Source organism: Pteropus medius, unplaced genomic scaffold, assembly GCF_902729225.1.
Source record: "Pteropus medius unplaced genomic scaffold, Ma_sr-lr_union100, whole genome shotgun sequence".
In the NCBI taxonomy this organism is placed as follows: Eukaryota; Metazoa; Chordata; class Mammalia; order Chiroptera; family Pteropodidae; genus Pteropus; species Pteropus medius.
Window position 1 is genome coordinate 29,621,247 of NW_024352787.1, and position 18,412 is coordinate 29,639,658.

General features: G+C 44.8%; 3 protein-coding genes across 6 annotated transcripts in view; 2 read left to right on the forward strand and 1 right to left on the reverse strand.

The window, feature by feature from the left end:
* The first annotated feature begins 446 nt into the window (after positions 1-446).
* On the forward strand, positions 447-1,725 carry PPP1R35 (protein phosphatase 1 regulatory subunit 35). The gene is made up of 4 exons (XM_039849318.1): positions 447-804; positions 885-1,137; positions 1,218-1,354; positions 1,468-1,725. The coding sequence occupies exons 1-4, from the start codon at positions 574-576 to the stop codon at positions 1,639-1,641; spliced, it is 795 nt and encodes a 264-aa protein (XP_039705252.1). The 5' UTR covers positions 447-573; the 3' UTR covers positions 1,642-1,725.
* A 797-nt stretch (positions 1,726-2,522) lies between these two features.
* Positions 2,523-7,312, reverse strand: MEPCE (methylphosphate capping enzyme). Its single transcript, XM_039849311.1, has 4 exons — positions 4,968-7,312; positions 3,546-3,764; positions 3,241-3,367; positions 2,523-3,120 (listed from the first exon to the last, which is right to left on the reverse strand). Exons 1-4 carry the CDS (start codon positions 6,621-6,623, stop codon positions 3,068-3,070), a joined length of 2,055 nt encoding a protein of 684 aa, XP_039705245.1. The 5' UTR covers positions 6,624-7,312; the 3' UTR covers positions 2,523-3,067.
* Positions 7,313-7,672: 360 nt separating this feature from the next.
* ZCWPW1 (zinc finger CW-type and PWWP domain containing 1) overlaps positions 7,673-18,412 on the forward strand; it is a 33,127-nt gene continuing 22,387 nt past the window's right edge. The window contains exons 1-8 of one of the 4 annotated variants that reach the window (XM_039849313.1): positions 7,673-8,566; positions 10,714-10,820; positions 13,916-13,971; positions 14,737-14,987; positions 15,420-15,498; positions 16,312-16,429; positions 16,774-16,931; positions 17,138-17,257. In XM_039849313.1, coding sequence (XP_039705247.1) covers positions 13,944-13,971; positions 14,737-14,987; positions 15,420-15,498; positions 16,312-16,429; positions 16,774-16,931; positions 17,138-17,257 — 754 coding nt within the window. In that variant the 5' untranslated portion in view covers positions 7,673-8,566; positions 10,714-10,820; positions 13,916-13,943. The remainder of the gene's footprint in view (positions 8,567-10,713; positions 10,821-13,915; positions 13,972-14,736; positions 14,988-15,419; positions 15,499-16,311; positions 16,430-16,773; positions 16,932-17,137; positions 17,258-18,412) is intronic. The other 3 variants (XM_039849312.1, XM_039849315.1, XM_039849316.1) reach the window with 3 other exon arrangements.

Sequence of the window (18,412 nt, forward strand, 5' to 3'; positions counted from 1 at the left end):
AGGCCTCAAGGGTGAGGAAATTAACGCCCGCACAACCACAGTCGCTCAGATTCCCGGGAAGGAGTCCAGAGCTGTGGTGAGGAAGCCCTGCCCTCGCTCAGAATGGGGAGCTCTGGGCCTAGCTCGGAAGCGACGGAAAACCTGGAGATGCTGTGAAGGCACGGAGTAGGGAGGTCCAATGCGGGGAAGCTGGATAGTTAAGTTAACGCTATCCTACTTGGCGCCCCGACAGGGAGGAACGACTCCAACAGAAGCAAAGCCACGACTCCGCCGGGGGAAAGACGCCATATCGCAGATTTCGAAAGACAAAATTGGTACTGATGAGGACTCGTAGGGATCCCACTGGCTTCAGCTCTAAAACCCCGGCCTAGGGGCGGGGCAGAGGTTCTGAGGGCGGAAGCCCTCGGCGGGACACGAGGCAGAGCAACGGAAATGACGATTCAGAGCGCCAACAGGGCGGGGCTAACGGTTTCTGGGAGCAGCGTCTGGGAGGGGCCGGGAAGAGGAGGTGTTAAGCCCGTAGCCCGTGCCCCTTGATTTTCAGCGACCCCGCACCTCTGCAGCTACGCCAAAATGATGGGCTGTGGGCAGTCAGAGCTGATGTCAGTGGAAGGGGAAGAGGCCGTGGCGGCACCAGCGTCGCCCCCAGAACCTCGTGCCCCAGAGCCCGCAGTCCCGGTGCCTGAGCCCGGCCTGGACCTGAGCCTGAGCCCACTGTCCGAAAGCCCTGAGCAGCCGAACTGCAGCCCAGGGCGGCGGAAGGGGCGGGCAGACCGGCGCGGTGGGGCCCGCAAGGGGCGGCAGGTGAGGTGGCGTAAGGCCTGGCCGGCAGCCCGCCGACGACCCTACGCCCACCTCTTCACTGCCCTGCTCTCTGCTCCCAGGTCCGCTTCCGCCTGGCGCCGCCTTCCCCAGTCGGGTCGGAGAGGGTGCCGGCCGTCGCCACACAGAGCGAGAAGCCCGCGGCGCCGCAAGACCTAGTGGCTCCGGCGCAGCAGAGCAGCCTGGCCCTGAGTCTCGAGTTGCAGGCCGCGCGGGCCGTAGCCGCGGGCCAGTTCGATGCCACAAAGGCCGTGGAGGAACAGCTGAGAAAGTCGTTCCAGACCCGCTGTGGCCTGGAGGAGAACGTGGCGGAGGGTGAGGGGTGCAGACGGCCGGCAGGGCGCGGGAGTGGAGGTGAGAGGCTCCGCTCACCTCCGCCCTCCCTGCGGTCTCAGGGCTGAACGTGCCGCGTTCCAAGCGGCTCTTCCGGGACCTGGTGAGTCTGCAGGTGCCGGAGGAACAGGTTCTGAACGCTGCGCTGAGGGAGAAATTGGCGCTCCTGTCGCCGCAGGCCCGAGCCCCTCCCCCAAAGGTGAGGGACCTGGGCTTGAGTCCATTTCCCCCCCGCCCCCCCCCATCCCTTGTCCGCCGCGGGTTCTTTCCTCTCCCCGAGTGTAACTTTGCTTTGGGCTCCAACACCAACAGGAGCCACCTGGGCCAGGGCCAGACATGACGTTTCTGTGTGACCCAGAAACATTATTTTATGAATCTCCACACCTGACCCTGGACGGTCTGCCCCCTCTCCGGCTTCAACTCCGACCCCGCCCTTCAGAGGATACCTTCCTCATGCATCGGACACTGAGGAAATGGGAAGCGTAGACCTGGAGACTCCCTGAATAGCTAGTTCCTATTTTTTACGTGGGTGTGTTAAAACTATCAGAATAAAGTGGTTTTGCTAACAAATGGGACTTTTCTTGGGAGCGTTAAGATGGGGTGAAGCCCCAGGTCGGAAGCTGCTTAGAAGTCAGGTTTTTGGCCTTTTAAGGAACTCAGTAATGAAAAGTAGAAAAGTGTCCAAGTCGAGTTTAGAATACCCTCTCACATCTCGACTTGTCACAGCTGTCACCTTTGTTTTTGATATCACAGTTGTTCCTTTGCACGACCTATTTCTGATCACTTTAACATGTGGGTCTAAGAAGCTTACTTCAGGGAAGCCTTCATTACCCAGCTCAAGAAATCTGCAAAGCAGCCACTAGCACCCAGTTATTAAATTACCTCCTTGCTTTTACCTTCAAGGGCCTTGCCCTTTTTACACCTGACCCGAGTGCTCAATATTTGAACAAATGTCCAAGGCTCATGGAACACTTGACAAGCCACTGAAGAGCTTCATGTTAAGTTAAACTGCCTATTAGTCTTGTTCCACTGCACAAAAAAGGAGGGTGAGTGGCAGGTAGGCCCTAGAGCAAGGAGGTGGTCTGGTCTAAAGTGCCTTTTTCTAGCTCCACTTCAACTCCACTGTTAACTTCCAAAGTTAGCCTTCTGCCAAAGCTTTCACACACAAAATTGTTAAAATTTTTTTTTGGGGGTGGGGGGGTTATATATGGGCTCAAGTTTAACATCACAATTTGCATTATACTACCCTTTTTCCTGACTAGAGTTCTCTATACTTGGGTGTAGATCTGACTAGCAATCCAGTCTTCACAACCACTGAAAAACCTTGAGACTACTTTGGACAGAGAGGAAGCAGAAAATACCAGACATAGGTGTGGGGGCCACTGCCCTAAACAAGTTTATTGTGCTGTTCTTACATTCAAAACCCAATCCCTTCTCCCAATGGGAGACAGCAGAGGGAAGGATTTTCACAGTACCTGCGTGCCTCCTCACCGAGCTCCCCACTCTTAACTCTCAGTCCTTCTATTCATGGTCCACTGAAACGTAGCTAGGGACAAGGGCTGAGGAAAATGGGAATTTTTCCTTAGAAGAACAGGAGGAAGAGGTTAGAGAACTTGATACCCCCTACCTCCCATGCCCTAGGAGAACAGGTCAGCAAACAGTCCATGCCATGCAGCCCAGTGGGCTGGGGGAGAGGAAGACGGTGCTAACTCCAACATAGCTGGGCTTGCTGCTTAGGTGCCTGAGGTGTAGGGAGGACGCTGGGGCAGCAACGTAGGAAAAGCTTTCTTTGCAGATCCAAGAAAGGACACTATTTTTGGAGCCAGAAAGGAAAGACTGCGGGATACTTTCTTCCTCTCCCAGGTCCTTAGGAGCAGCGGGCAGCTTCTTCACTTTCTTTTCAGGGGGCCACTTAGTGGCTGGGGGAACAGGCCTTGTGGAATAGGTATACAGGACGCTGGAAGCCTGAAGGGAGAGAGTGTACAATCAAGAGGGGCTGGCAGGACCTCAAGACTCCACCGGGTCTGTACCCTCTTGACCAGGATCAGCTTCCCTTCCTCCCCCAACAAAATAAGCCAGCCTTACCTTTGGAGGTGTTGTGTGGTGTGGCCACAAGCTCATAGCTGGAGAACCCCACCTCTGGGGATGTCAGGTAGGAACTGAACTGCTCTGGCTTCAGCTGGATTCGATAGTAGTTCTTATAGATTGTTTCCTAGGGACAAGAGCAGGAGACCATTTCAGTTTGCTGCCTTCATCCTTGGCGGAGAATAATGTCCACCCAGGAGGCTTTTTCACCTTGTTCAGGAAGTTCTGTTTCCTTGAGGCACTTCTTGCCTCAACTAAAGGAAGGATATCCCCAATTTCCACTGAAAACCCCAACCCCAACTCACCGTGAGAGTCTTTCTCTTGCCGTAAGATGACCAAGGTTGGGGTTCCAGGACCAGGATGCCCCCAGGGCGTAGGTGCCGGTAGATACGGCGAAACATGCGCTTTAGTCCCTCATCTCCCCAGTTCAGATGCACCCACTTGGTGAGGCTGAGGCAGAGTACCACATCATACTCAGGTGTTTGAGCCTCCACCAGCTCATCACGATCCAGCACATAGTTACCCTGTGGGCAAAAATTGGGGGTGAGGTCAGTAGAGGCATTAAAAGAACCACTGCTCCCACACAACTCATCCTGCAGCATCACTTCAGCCTTTGGCCACATCATCTGTGATACCTTCAGATTAATTCCCAAATGGTGCCCTCTTTGGGTTTCATTTTCTTGCATGTGATTGGTGGTAAACCAATCGAATATTAAAAGAGAGCCTGGGTGATTTTAAATTGAGCAAAGTAACCATGAAATCCCCAAAGATGGGGTGAAACTGCAAAGAGAATGCTGGGGTTCCTCCAAGACCGTCCACAAACATTCAGCTGGGTGACTCAACGTTATGCAAAGGGTTCTAACCCATACTCGAAAGGGAGATCTGTAGGTCCTTCCCTGTAGTTGGGGCTGGTAAAGATGCAGGATTATTTTCCTTCTTCCATGGAAGTGAAGAGCCCTATCCTGTAGGGAAATCTTTTCTAGATAAGCTCCTTACCACTCTCTGGAATGTCCTTTTTTCTAGGCTTAAACCAATACACTGCCAATACTATTCCTGCAGACAGCCTAACAGGAGCATTTTATGGGGAGCAATGTGTGGTCAGGGAACACACTGAAGACATGTTACCTTCTCTTCCTGCATAGGACTCTGACTCCTCCCCATCCCACTATCTAGCATCAACACGGGAGATGATCTAAGGCCAAGTCACTTGGGTTCCTGACCACCGACACTCTTCAACCAACTATAATGGAAACAAGGTCCATTTTTCAAAAGACAAAAACTGTAAATATTAATCAGCCACTATCCTAGTCCTTCCCCAACCCCAAGACATTCCAGATCTGACACCCATCCCTTCGTGCACCTTCAGTAGGCTGGAGGACATGTGTCCATCTGGACCAAATTCCCTAGCGAGCATCAGCTGTAGCCCCCAAGGAAAAGGTACACTGGTCTGGATTACTGTCCAGGCTGGGAAGAGGGCAAAAAGAGTAAGATCCCATTTGGGGATTAGTAGTCATGAGAAAGGAGCCCAGGTAGAGCCTCCACCTTTCCAGGTTATAAGAGGGGAGACACCAGCGGAATCATTTGCAGATTCAGACTCTTCTCTTGAAGATCTGGTTCTCTTAGTGACAGCTGCATGCACAAAAACCCCTCTGGCTGATAACCTTCCCCCGTCACATTCCCATTTAATCTCATTTTCATACCTGGCACCTATCCCAAGACCTTCTTACCGTGACGAAGACAACATTGTTGGGGAAGACTGATGTGTCTGCTCCATCCAAGGGCACTTGGGGTGCAGCAATGGGACCCCTGCTGGCTGTCAGTGAGGCTGGGAAGGAGCTCCTCTTTCGGATGGTTGTGGTCCCTTCCTCAATCTCTGCCTCTGGGTCCCCTTCAGAAGTCTGGGGTGGCAGACGCAGCTCCTCAGACAGGTAGTGTCGGATGTTTTGGCGGGCCGAGTGGATGAGCCGGGCATCGATATCCAGGCCCACCATGCGGGATGGACCCCACTTACAGGCAATGCTTAGGGTCAGATGGCCTACATTGCAACCCAGATCTAGGACGTCCCGACCCCGAAACCACTCAGGCTTCAACACCCGAAGGCGCCCATCCTCACAGGAAGGATTGCGGTAGCCATAGTACTTGCAATAATTCCCATACTGGAACTTGCGCTGTTGCTTTTTGAAGCCTGCTGCAGGTAGCGGGTGGAGGTGGTGGCGGCCTACTCCACTCCCTCGGCCCTTTTCCTTGGGACCCTGGCCTCCACCCCGAGCCCCTGCCTCTGACTTGCTAGAAGTCCTGCGACGTTTTCGATGTCGTGAGGAGGAAGACGGGGGTGCAGAGGTAACTGAGGGAGCTGGAGGGGTTGAAAGGGAGCCTGAGGGACCTTGTAGGGCAGATGGAAGGGGAGACACGACCTCATCCCTGCAGTTGATGGCTGTGTTGAGTTCATAGGGCTGGGGGGCATCCCGGTTCTGGCCCCTATGCCGCTGCTGCTGTGGGGTGCCCTCCCCATGGAGTGAGGGAGTGAGAGGGGTTGTGGGCAACACAGAATGGCTATCATTCCCTCCAGTTGCCTGCTGCTGATGGTGCTGCCCCCGGTGTCTATGCCGCTTCCGACCAGTCTTGAGCGGTGAAGCAAGAACTACTTGGGCCTCATCAGTGCAAGTATTGAGACTGAGCGGGTCAGTAATATCTTTGGGGATGAGAATCTCAACTGGATCTCGTCCCTTGGCTGGAAGCGGGGATGACTTAGGGGTCTCTGCATTGAGTGCGCGGCTCACTTCCTCATCCAGGAGACTATTCAGGTTCAGTGGATCAAAGATATTGCCCCCCAGGAGGAAGTTGGAGGGTAACACAGAGTCACAGTCCGAATTAATCCGCCGGCGCCTCTTGAAGGCCGGATGTTTGAAGCCTCCACCACCTCCTCCTACATTGCAGCTATTTCTCCTCTTGCCTCCACCTCCCCCAGGGGGCCGGTGGGGCTGATAGCCATTACGCGGTCGAGGCGGAGGAGGGGGGCCCAGCTCTGTTCCGCCCCCTCCCCGTCGCTCCTCCCCCACGTCCGGGGGAGCGGCTCGCCCGTGGGGATCCGACAAGCGGGCCTCCCCGTGCGCCTGGGGGCCGCCCCCTCGTTGCTGCTGAGACTGGCCGCCCCGAGGGAAGGATGTAGCCCCGGGGCTCTCCTTGCCGGTCCCAGAAGCCAGGACCCCGGCTGTGTGTGCGCGCGGGGCCGGCCCGCGCTGCGTCCCGCCGCGGATCTCCCCGGAGGCGGCCTCTCGGTGCGCTTGCACCGAGGGGCCGCCCCCTCCGCCCGACTCCTCTTTGAGTGGCGGCGGTGGGGCCGGCACCAGAAACGGCTCCTTCTCCGCCGCCATCTCGATCATTTCCTCCCCTTATTCCGTCCCAGTCGAGAGCTATGAGGAGGGGCCAGGGGGCTTAACCCCCCTTCTTAGACCTCGCTCCCTCTCCTCCCCTTTCCCGAGTGCGCGCGCAGCTCTGCTCTTCTCGCCTAGTCTCGCGCTCAAGCGCCTCCTCCAAAGCGCGCCCCACTAGCCCGCGAGACCAAAACAAGATGCCTGCGAGAATCTAATAACTCAAGGAATGAACCGCGCGTGCGCCGACCCCTTCCTTCCTTCCCACTACCGATTCGCCGCGAGCGCGCACTACTGGAGCGCGTTCCTCTCGCCCCGGAATCACGCATGCGCACTCCGCCACCACCCTGGTCGCGCGCGCATCCGAGTACGAACCAACTTAACGGCTCCGGGAGTTTAAATACAGCCCCCCCACAACCCCCCAAATCCCACCACCCCAAACTGACACCCTACTTTCCTTAGCAGCTACGTTCGTCCCTAGTGATATCCTTTGTCTCTACCGCGCGATCCCACCCACCGTAGGCGGGGGACTTGGAGCTGGTGTGAAAAGGTCTCCTTGACACCCGACCCTTGTTCCTCAGGAATGAGTCTCAGCGGTCTCCGCCCGGCTCTAAACCCAACAACCTCCCTACCCCGCCTCCTTCCTCCCCCTAGTGGGCAGCGCCTGCGCATACCCTTTTGGGCTTGCGCTGGTAGATGCAGCACGTGCTGGAGATGATGTCCCGCCCTCCGTTCTAGGGGCGGGGACTGTTACGTCGCTTCCTCAGGTTTAATACACGTAACGTGCGTCAGCACGATTCGGAGGGGCGTGGCTAAGCAACGGGGTGGCCCTCATGAATTATTCATGACCTGGTTGTCTTCCGACCCCCTCCTTGCCCGCCTATTTAGGTTTTCAGAGGGGTTGAAGAGTGAACCTTAAAAGTAGAGGAAGGGAAGGAGCGGAGCATACTGACCGTCTTCCTATGAACTGTTGTCAGTAAAATACTATAGGTCATCTTAACCCCCGGAAAATATTCTCTGCGGAAGAAAACGCCCACTAAAACAGTCAATGTTGTCTAACTTCCTCTTCCCCCCAAGTCCTCTCGCTTCTCTGCCTCTCCCCAATTGCAATCGCAATCACCTGGGGACACTACGCCCTTCCCGGACACCAACGCCTCCGTCCACCACCCGATACCTGCACATGAACCTCTAGCCCGCGGAGTGCGACCCTACGCCCACCACCGCCACCAATAGCAATACATTCACTACCACCCCCATCTCGCACACAGGCCTTCTCGAGCGCACGCTTTGGCTTCGCGCCCCTTCTAGAAAAACGAGTGTGGGTGGAGGAAGAGATTTCAGCCTGTTTTGGGCCCCTGCCTCGGCTAATGGGGAGGAGCTATTCGACGCCTTTTCCACTGGGTGCTAGGTGGTGCGTTCTCCCTGCCAGCAGTGTTTGGGGTGCGGGTCCTGTGGCTAAGAGGGCCAGAGAGGCGAGAGTGGAGTTAAGGATAGTCTCAAAATATTTAAATAAGTGTGTGAAGGAGACGAAAAGGAAAAATAGGAATCAGGAAACGAAAAGAGGACGGAAAAGGCAATCTGGGAGAGAAAAGTTAGTAAAAGAAAGATGTACTTCATTAACGAGCAGGGGATCCTGCCGCTGCCTAAAAAAAAGTGAGGCTAACCACGATTATGGGATTTGTAGTTTTACCGGGAGTTCGAGTGGAAGAGAACGGAAGTAACAGCTGCGCAAGCGCAAAAGCGGCTTCTAGCGCGCACGCGCCTCAGTACTGGGAGTTCGCCGCTGGAGGGAGCTGTGGAGCGCGTGCGTGACCTCGCGCCTTTTCTTGGTGGCGGGAAAAGTGAGTCGAGCTTGGAGGGGCTTGGAGAATCGCTGAAATAGCTCACTCTCCTCTTCGCCTTTAGGTCCTCCTGGCTCCAGAAGGTATCTGGCTCTTCTCCCCTTGCAGATAAAGGTGCTAGTTGCGGCCAATCCCGGACCCTTTCGTCTGAGGAGAAGTTTTCTATTCAGGGTGACAACCGGCTCTTATTCCTTTAGAATCTTGAACCCCAGACTCACCCACAACAAACAAACAAAAGTAACTCAATATCATGGCAGGCAACGAAGGTCTGAGGGAGGATGAGGACACTGGTGCTTCAGCGGGAGGGGCAGCTGAGGGAAATTCTCTCATGGTCGGGTTCTTGATGGGGAAGAGAAGCTAGAAAGCCACTATTTTACCCTTTAAGGGGCGTCAAGGGCTTTTGACTCTGTGATGCCTCTGATCTTAATTGTTCTGAAGAGAGAATTGGTGAGGGAAGAGAATAAAAATGCGGATCAGCAAATTTTTTCCCCTCTAGTTTTAAAGGTGGAATTAAGGCCTTTTACTATTCCACATCTTGGTACCCTGAGAGGGAAAATAGTGCGGGGATCTGGAAGTTGATGGAGAATGTACTCCTTTAACTGAAAACGACACAAAAAGGCTGGTTTGAGGTCGGTAACGGGCACACGTGGGAGCATCTTTGGCAGTAGATAGCAAGTCTGCATGAGATCAGAGTCCTGAAAAAGTCTGTGTTTTGGTGATAAGTGACTATATCTCTGTGCTTCCTTGCACTCTGGATCAAGAAGCTTTAGTTCACCATTAATTTATAGGATTCTATAAAAGGCTTAGTTCAAGTACAATAGGTTTGACAGTAATGCCTTGTTAGGTAGTCTAATATAGGCAGTAGCATAGCTGGAATCTTTTTCCTTCTGTTTTGCTAAAAGTTTTAAATGAAGCTCGCTGAGCACATAGAAGAAAAAACTACTGTTGCTCATCGTGGCATGAAAATAAACGGATCTATATGCCATTAGACATTAAAGCCAAAAGGAAATCCAACTCCAGTTTAAAGGAAATTTTAGATATAGTATTTACAATATTTTGAGGCCCATGGAGTCTGTGTTAGAGGACAATTCTAAAGCGTTTACTTTTGTTCTCTTAGACCAAGGATTCCAGGAACAATATAAAGGAATACTTGGATAGTTAGGAAGGGGAACTTTGTGAACACATTCTAAATGGGGGGAGGAGTGAGGAGAATTAATGCTTTTTGAAAAATATTGACAAGACTGAATTAAGTTATGTAGCTAGATCAGTTCTCAGACATGTTGGTCTCCAAAAATTGGTTTATATATATTTATTGGTATTAATATATTAGAAATGAAACAAAAATTTAAACATTTATTAATGCTAAAATAACTAAAACCTTTACTTGTTAACATTTTTATGAAAAATATATTTTCCTAAATGAAAGAAAAGTTAGTTTGAAGGATGGTGTTGTTTTACATTTTTGCAAATATCTTTCATGTCTGGTTTAATAGAAGACAGTTGGATATTTAACTGTTTCTGAATTCAGTCTATTATACAGGCATACGTTGTTTTATTGCACTGCGCTTTATTGCTCTTCACAGGTGTTGCATTTGTTTGTTTGTTTGTTTGTTTGTTGTTACAAATTAAAGGCAAGACCCTCTACCAGCAAAAATATATGGCTTGCTTTGTTGCAATACTCGCTTTATTATGGTAGTCTGGACCAAACCCGCAATATCTCTAAAGTATACCTGTATCCTGTTTTGGTTGAAGTATGTGAGAAAATCCAGCAAATAAGTAGTTGGAAAAAAATTTAGAATTTAAAAAATGCAAATAAGTAGTTGGAAAAGGGAGGGGACCCCTGGGAGTCTTTGGATCACACTTTGCAAACTGTATGAGCTAGGTGATTTTATCTTAAAACCAATGTGATAATTTTTAGTGTTTAAGTGAAAGAAAACTTTCTATTTCTTAGAACCTCATTTACCTTCCCTTGATTCTCTTTATTTGTTGTTTCTAAGTTTGTTTCCCCTTCTTATTCACCTTTCTTTTTTATGTTGAGTAAATAGCATATGTTTATGGAACTTTCTTTAACTTTCATACTTGAAGCTTTATTGGATCCTCCTCCCCTCTTTTTCATCTAAGATAAGAAAAGAGAAATTAAAACTTCAAATGTTATTCCTGAGTCTAGAGTCCCCATTATTTCGTAGCTGGTCAGATGAAAATTGGTGGTGTTTTGTATATTTATTAACTGTCTTTTAATTTTTTTTCTCTCTCTGAACTAGATTTCGGTATTTGTTATTGTGGAAGAAAATAATTAGTCTGAAACAGAAAAGCAGAGACTTGAGTTGTCAGGCAGTGACTTCCTGGCTTTCTCTTCTCTATTGATCAGGTTAGTAATGTTCTTCATTACACCCCCACTCTAGATAAAGAGAAACTGTTATATGTCGCTGCTTATAGATTTACTACATCTTTTTAACTCAATAATGATTTACAATTTTATTGTTTTTTGAGGTTCCAGTAACGTACTTTTGCCTAGAGAGGTCAGTATAGGCTTAGATAATGATTTGAACCTAATTATTGGCAAATGTTTGCATTTTCAGGTTGATTGAAATACTTTTTATTTAAAAAATTTAGAATTTAAAAAATCACTTTGGAAGTGGCAATATATGTATGTTATAAAATGCTAGCGATGCACAAGAGATACAGTAAAAAGCTCCCTTCTGCCCTCAGCCACATGGTTCCACTCTCTAGATGTACATTTGTCAGATTCTTCCAGAGATAATTTATGGATATACAAGCATATTTTGTAGATGTACATTTTTAAAAATCAAATATTGTCATCTCAAATATAGTAATGTTCACTTTTTATTTAGTATAGTTCTTGCAATTTAGATTATCTCCATAGAGACTTCTAATGATTATTTCTGGAATTCTGGGATCTGAGAGAAGATATGTTGGTCATTTGTGCTTAAATTAGTATTCCTTTTGTAGTCAATTTTATTCAGTTTCTAGCTTCTATTTAAGATTATAATTAAGAAGGAGGCCAATTTGCTGTAGTGTTTCTCCCCCAATTTCCCATTGGCCTTTTTTCGTGGAGCAAATACGTTTGGGAGTTGGTAATAATGAGTTAAGATGAAAAAAGAGAAAAAATGTGCTCCTTAATATAAAGGAAAAGTAGTTACTGCAGAATAGCACATCTGAATTATTTACATTTATAGAATCAAGAAAAGGAACAGAAAAATACTAAAAGATAATTTAAAAATGTTTTACACTCAACTATGCTGTGGCCTTAATAGGTCAAGCTCCAACACCTTTTGAATTCATCTTGGGAAATAGGGAGAGGAACTCTACACCGTGAACAGCTGAGTGTTTACTATAGCCGGGCCATTTGAGGGTCTTAACATTTTTAGATCCTTTAAAGAGAACTGTATATGAACTAAAAGATCCATTTTATGCTGTTTTTGGGTCTCTATAGTGGAAGATTATAGAGTTGGCGGATTGGGTTTCAGGTCCAGGACCTTCAAAGTACTCAAAACCAACAGCCAGAAATAAGATCATTGAGAAGAATAGACATGCTATTAGTAGAATTTCGAATCTGAAGTTCTGGGTTGATCTTGGCTTTACTATGTATTAACTCTGAGGCTTTGAGCAAACCATTTAACCTCTCTTTGCATATTTTTTCATTTGTAAAAAAGGGAGATGGCATTTTATGACCTCTAAAGATCCTATCAGAACTACAATGTTTATTATAGCTGTTAGAAAAATAAGAGTGAATTACATGCTTTAAGCCTAAAGAAAACTGGGTAGAGGGTTATAAGAAGTTTAGGCTGATAAAACAAAAGGCAATTCTCTTCTAATGGCTGGAAAGAAATAATATTAATAGTGGAAAGTGTAAATTGGAAAATGTAAAATTATTGGAATATCACAAGATGAGTCTTGGCACTCTGCTGGGCCACAGATGATTTGTGTGGGTATATTAATCTCTTCAGCATTTGATGTGACTGGAGGCTTCTCACTCCCATCCCTCATGCTGTGAATAGTCTGGTCCTTTTACTCTAGAGTACTTAGAAATATAATTTCCATATGTTTCGATGGGTACTTTCATGCTTTTTGTGTGTGCTAAGAGATTAAAAAGGTTGTGAAGCACTGAACTAGACTATTGGGATTTAGTTTAGCAAAGTTAATAGCACAGACTTAAATCAGGTTCTAATCCTGATTTTACCACTTGTCAATTACTTAATATCTTTAAAGCTCTCTAAGCCTCAATTGCCCTAGGTGGTTTTATCTCATAGATTTATTGTGAGAATTAAACAAGATGACATATGTAAAGGGTAAAGAACATAGTCAGTGCTCAATAAGTGTTATTCATTATTATTGGTTACAATTTTGGTAGTAATAATAAAACATATTGATGTAGTATAGAACATCTGTGAGTAGGTAGCCACAGATGAGCTATGGATATAGAGTGAAGATGCTAGATTTTTATTACTAGATTCTCTGAGGATCTCAGCTGGTTATGAAATATTTCTGAGCCATGAATAATGATGCTAGAATCCAGCACATTGGGAAATGTATTGGACTAGAAGATCTAAATAAAGGGAAAATATAAATTTTAGTGGTGATAAAAAAGGGCGTTCTCTATGCATAGGGACTTTCGAATTAGGTCAGAGAATTGCCAAATTGTTTTTTAAGCATTTAACTTGTGAAATGAGATTATTTCTGTGAAGAAAACTCTCACTCTTTAACTCCAAGAACCATCCATATCCTACTACTACTATTCTACTACGATTTATACTTACATCTGTTAAAAACAAGACAACAGGCTCATAATTGAGTTTCTAATGCTAAGCTCCATGCCACCAAAGCAAGACTTAATTTAATTACAGTTTCAGCTCTCTTAGAAATGGAATATTAAACCAGTCAGTCAGGAATCTCCTGATTAGCACTAGTTAGGTAATCTGCCTGATAGACTCCTATCCCATAAAGGAAAGTAACCTTGCAATAACCAATCAACTTTTTTGCCTGATATAACTTCCTTGTTCCTTTCCGTTCAGCCTATAAAAGTCTTTTATTTTGTGTGTAGCTCCTTGGAGCTCCTTTCTATCTACTAGATTTGTTGCTGCCCAATTCGTGAATCATTGAATAAAGCCAATAAGATCTTCAAAATTTACTCAGTTGAATTTTTTTTTAACACATCACTACCACTACCACTTCTACTTACTGATGAGTGTGTACCTCATATCGGACATAGTTTTAAGCACATAAAGGACTAAGATTATTGCTAATATTTAAAACAGTAACTCTCTTTATCCCCTGGCATGTAGTTGGTACTGCTGAGGAGATAGAAGTGTAGTCAAGAAGGCAGAAAATGTAGTTCAAGGGTCCCAGGAAAAGATATCTTGAACCCAAGAAAAGACAGGGAAAGAAGAAGGTTTAAAATCATGTTCAATCAGAGTCATAGTTAATTTCTTTTTTTCTAACAAGGATACAAAGAAAGTAATTTCTGAGCTGAATGATGACAGCGTTGCAGAGTAAAGAAGGTGAGTCAAGGATGAGGGAGGTTCACTTTGTACATTTCTCTCATTTTTCCCTTCTGTCTCAGCTCTTGGACATCTGGACCAAGGGGTCCAGATGCTCACCAAAGGGAAGCTCAGTGCACATATATTTTGTATCCACTCTGTTAAAGTTACTACATTTCTAGATATTTTGAGTGAAATATATATGAGTTAGAAACAGTCCAGTTCAAGGAATGTATGAATTCTTAGGGAGATAAAAGACATTTCAATATCTATAACATAAATTTGAATGGGGTGAATGTTATTAGACAAGTTCAAAGTGTTATAGAAGCTCAGAAGAAAGAGGTATTACTTATACCTGGGAGGATCAATACAATTTTTATTGTCATCATTTGTAGGTTTTTACTAGTTTTTTCCTCTAATTTCCCATAAAATTTTGTCCAAAGTTAAAAAGAGCAAATTAAAAAAAGAAATCACAGTTGAATAATTCAGTTTCCTATATGCTTATGTTTATGTTTGAATTACTCAGTGGTTCCTAAGCCTGGAAGTATATCAGAATCAGATAGATAGACTTGTAAAATTACAGATCCTTGGGCCTCATTTTAAACTACTTCATCAGAATCTTAGGGCAGGGGTGTGAGGGTGGGTAAGGAAAGGCCCAGAAATCTGAATTTGTTAAAATCTTTCTTCAGATAATTCTGATATGGCCAGTCAATGGGTGATGTTTGGCAGTCTCTGTGTTAGATGGTATGTTTCACAAATTCTATCTGATGATCAAATTTCTTTCAGAATATGGGAAAGGATCAAAAAAATCTTTTGCCCCACCTGCCCAAAAACTGCATAGCTTGATTCCCGATAGCCTTAACTCACCCAAAGAGGAGACCCTGGGCATCAGTTCCCTAGAGACAGAGGCCAGGCCAAACTTACTAAAGGCCAGGTTAAAGAAGAAGGAGAAAGCAACCACAGAGAATGGTTCAAGCAATGGCCAGGAGAAAAAAGTAAAGGCTCAAGACAACAAGCAAAAGGAGAAGAAAGAAAAGGTATCGGTCATATTGATGGGCTCTAGTGGGACAGTTTCTCCTAGTCATCCAGCCTAGACAAAGAGAATCTTTTCATGTTGAAACTGTAGTTTCAGTTTCTTATTCCTTTTTTGGGACTTCCATTTTTTTCTTAAAGAGGTAAAAAATGTTTTGATGAAAACATTTAGCAGGAAATAATGTGTAGGTAAGGGTGAGGCGGGATAGAGATGAATAGAAGTGGACAGAAATTGTATCAACTTTTTCCTTTTCTTTGACTCCTTTATTCCCAGGAGACCTGGGATAGAGTTTATGGAGTCCTTAAATATGTTCATCGACTTCATGTTTTCAGCCTTGTGAACATATTGCTTTATCTAAAGGAGGCTTCCTTGATTGGCCAGAGAGGAGGACTGGGAAAAGATGAGCAGTTTTCCTTTCCTACCTTTGTCTCTGCAGGAAAAATCAAGTCTTACCAATGCAGAATTTGAGGAGATTATCCAGATTGTGCTACAGAAGTCCCTCCAGCAGAGCTTGGGTATGCTTCTAGTGAAAAAGAGTTTCAGTTAGGCAGATAAACTGTTACCTGAGGTGTAGAGTAAGCTGACAGCTTTGCTCCTTCTCTCTTTCTTCCTAAGTAAGAAAATATTTTAAAATGGAACTTTAAAATATTTTTAAATATTTCATCTTCTATCAACAGCACGATAGCTAAACCACCTTAGATAAGGGATACTGATTTTTTAAAAAGTAGATTATGTGGACTTCAGAATGCAAATATAGTCTCTTCTAGATTTTTAAAATGTAATTTAAATTCATTTTTGTATGTTTACAATCTACTTAGAAAAGATAAATGTTTTTTCCAAGGTTTGAAGGACTTAGTTTCCACCTATCCTTGTATATTTTTTTGTTTTCAATACGTTTTGACATATGCTCAGGAATTTGATTTTTAGAATAAAGAACTCTATAGCATAGGCCTTGAGACCTTCTCCGTAAGGTGGTCATGAGACTAAGGAGAATGATCTGACATTTTCAGCTATTCTTAGGTGTACTTCTGTTCATAAAGAAAGTTTGAGGAACAGATGATATAAAACACAGTACACAAAATAAAACTGACATTACTTGGCTATCTTGGAATGAGGCAGATCAATCTGGAAAGGCTTGAGGAAAGACATAGATTTGTAGTTTTCCTGAAGATTGAAAGACTTAAATTATTATGATATAACAAAAGTCCAAAAGGAAGCTCTTCCAAGCAACAGGAGGGAGACATTTTAATGAAAGTTTACAGTTTGGAAATAATGAGGTAGTTATTTTCTTGAATTGCTTCTCTGCTTATAGTATTTTGTTTTGGGAGGGATGGAATCTAGCCTTGGTTTTCCAGAGACTTCCTGTGCCCAGCCTATAAGATATACCCAGTTTGACAAGGAACCAGGAATTACTTCTTCTACTACTGATAATGATAATACTGATGGGTAAGTTTATCCCTATGGAACAAGTTGATCACAGGGTAGCCTTAATATTAGTAAATTGTTGTGTCTGTCTGTCTATCTGTCTGTCCGTCTATCTATCTATCTATCTATCTATCTATCTATCTATCTGTCATTTTTTTATATTTATAGATTTCTCTCAGCTCAGGAAAGATACCTGTTTGAATTGGGAAAAATAGGCAAGTCGATGGATAAAATGACCTCAGGAGGCCTAAGAGAGCCTAGGATTCTTCTGTCCTCCTAACTTTTATCCTTGGATTTTTTTTCAAAAGAAGGGTACTGCAAATTGCTCCTTTTTACCTTTTCATTAAAAATAATTTTATTTTCAGAGAGAGGGTAATGGTACCTCATATTCTAGAGATTTCAGCCTCTCAGGAAGGTGGAGTAATCCCTGAGATAAAGATGTCTAAGCCAGGCCAACCAGATCCTGCACCCTCTGAGAAGAAATTCAATAGACTCTCCTTAAGCAAAAGAAAGAAAGAAGCTCGTAAGTATTGTCACATATATTTTGACATCTGGTTCAAATATTTAATTCATCAAATTAGAGAATAGGACAATAGTCAGGCTGAGAATTTTCAGCCCAAGACTTGAAATTATCACACTATAATTCTTCCTTCTTCCTGTTTTACTATCTACAAAGAATGTCTCCCTCATTTTCCTACTTTACAATGTTTTGTTTTATCTTTACATAAGATGAGAAAATGAAGAAAGCCCAAAGTGAACATAAGCACAGACAGAAAGACCAACCGAAGAAAATGGTTCAGGATCATTCTCAGTTCACGGACCAACAAAAAAGAGAAGAAAGTGGTTTTGGTGAGTTCAACCATGATTTGAAAGAACTACTTGGGCTTGAAAACTGGAGATGGCAGAGAGAGGCAAGGGTTAGAATGTTAGAGGAAATTTTGCAAAGATTATAATTAATCTCTCATAGCTACTTGTTAGAGGGTATGCTGCTGAGGAAGAGAGAGAAAGATTTAATTCATTCAATTATTCATTCATATTATTCATAGTTGTTGGGTGCCTATTATATACCAGGTATTTTCGGAGGTGCTGAGTAAGTGCAGAGGAAATGAATATAAGCCTGCCACAAGGGAGTTAGGCTTCTGAAGAAGGCAGATGAGAAAGCTACAAGTTGGAGTAGACCTGGAAAAGATATTGCTTGAGCCAGATCTTGAAGTATAATTTAGTTAAGTGAACCAAAGTGAGAATGGGGGAGGGGAGATCAGAGTGATAATTACTGGCAGAGTTATACAGGAGGGCTAATGGTTGTAGCTTTTGTGTATATTGTGGGATAAGAGGTTGCAGAGGTGGGGGAGATAAGGCTAGAGGCATACAGGGCCAGATCATAAAGGCTTTACATATGAAGCTATGGAATTTGGATTTTGTTTTAAAGGTAAAGAGGAACCATTGACATTAAGTGGGGAAAACTTGATAAGATTTACATTTTAGAAAGCTCACTCTGGCACTAGCATGGAATATGGATTCATGGAAGCAAGACTAGACCCATAGAAATAGTGATCCAAACAAAGGAGATAGATAAGTAACAGTGAAGAGGAAGAGACTAATTTGAAATCTTTAGGAGACAGGATTAATATGACATGGTTGCCAGTTGGATATGAGAGGAAGAGTAAAGCCTCTAAGATGATCCTGTTTTCTGGCATGAATGACTAAGTGGCTAAAAGAACTATGATCTGAAAGAGAGAATATAGAAGAAAGAGCAAGTTTAAAATGATGAATTCAGCTTTGGACAAATTAGGGGGTCTGCGATGAGATTTAGAGTTTAAGAAAGAGGTCTGGCACATAGATCAATGGGATTGAATAGAGATCCCAGAAATGGACCCACGTCTATATGGTCATTTAATCTATGACAAAGGAGGCAAGAATATACAATGGAATAAAGACAGTCTATTCAATAAATGGTGTTAAGAAAACTGAACAATTACATGCAAAAAAAAAAAAAAAAAGAAA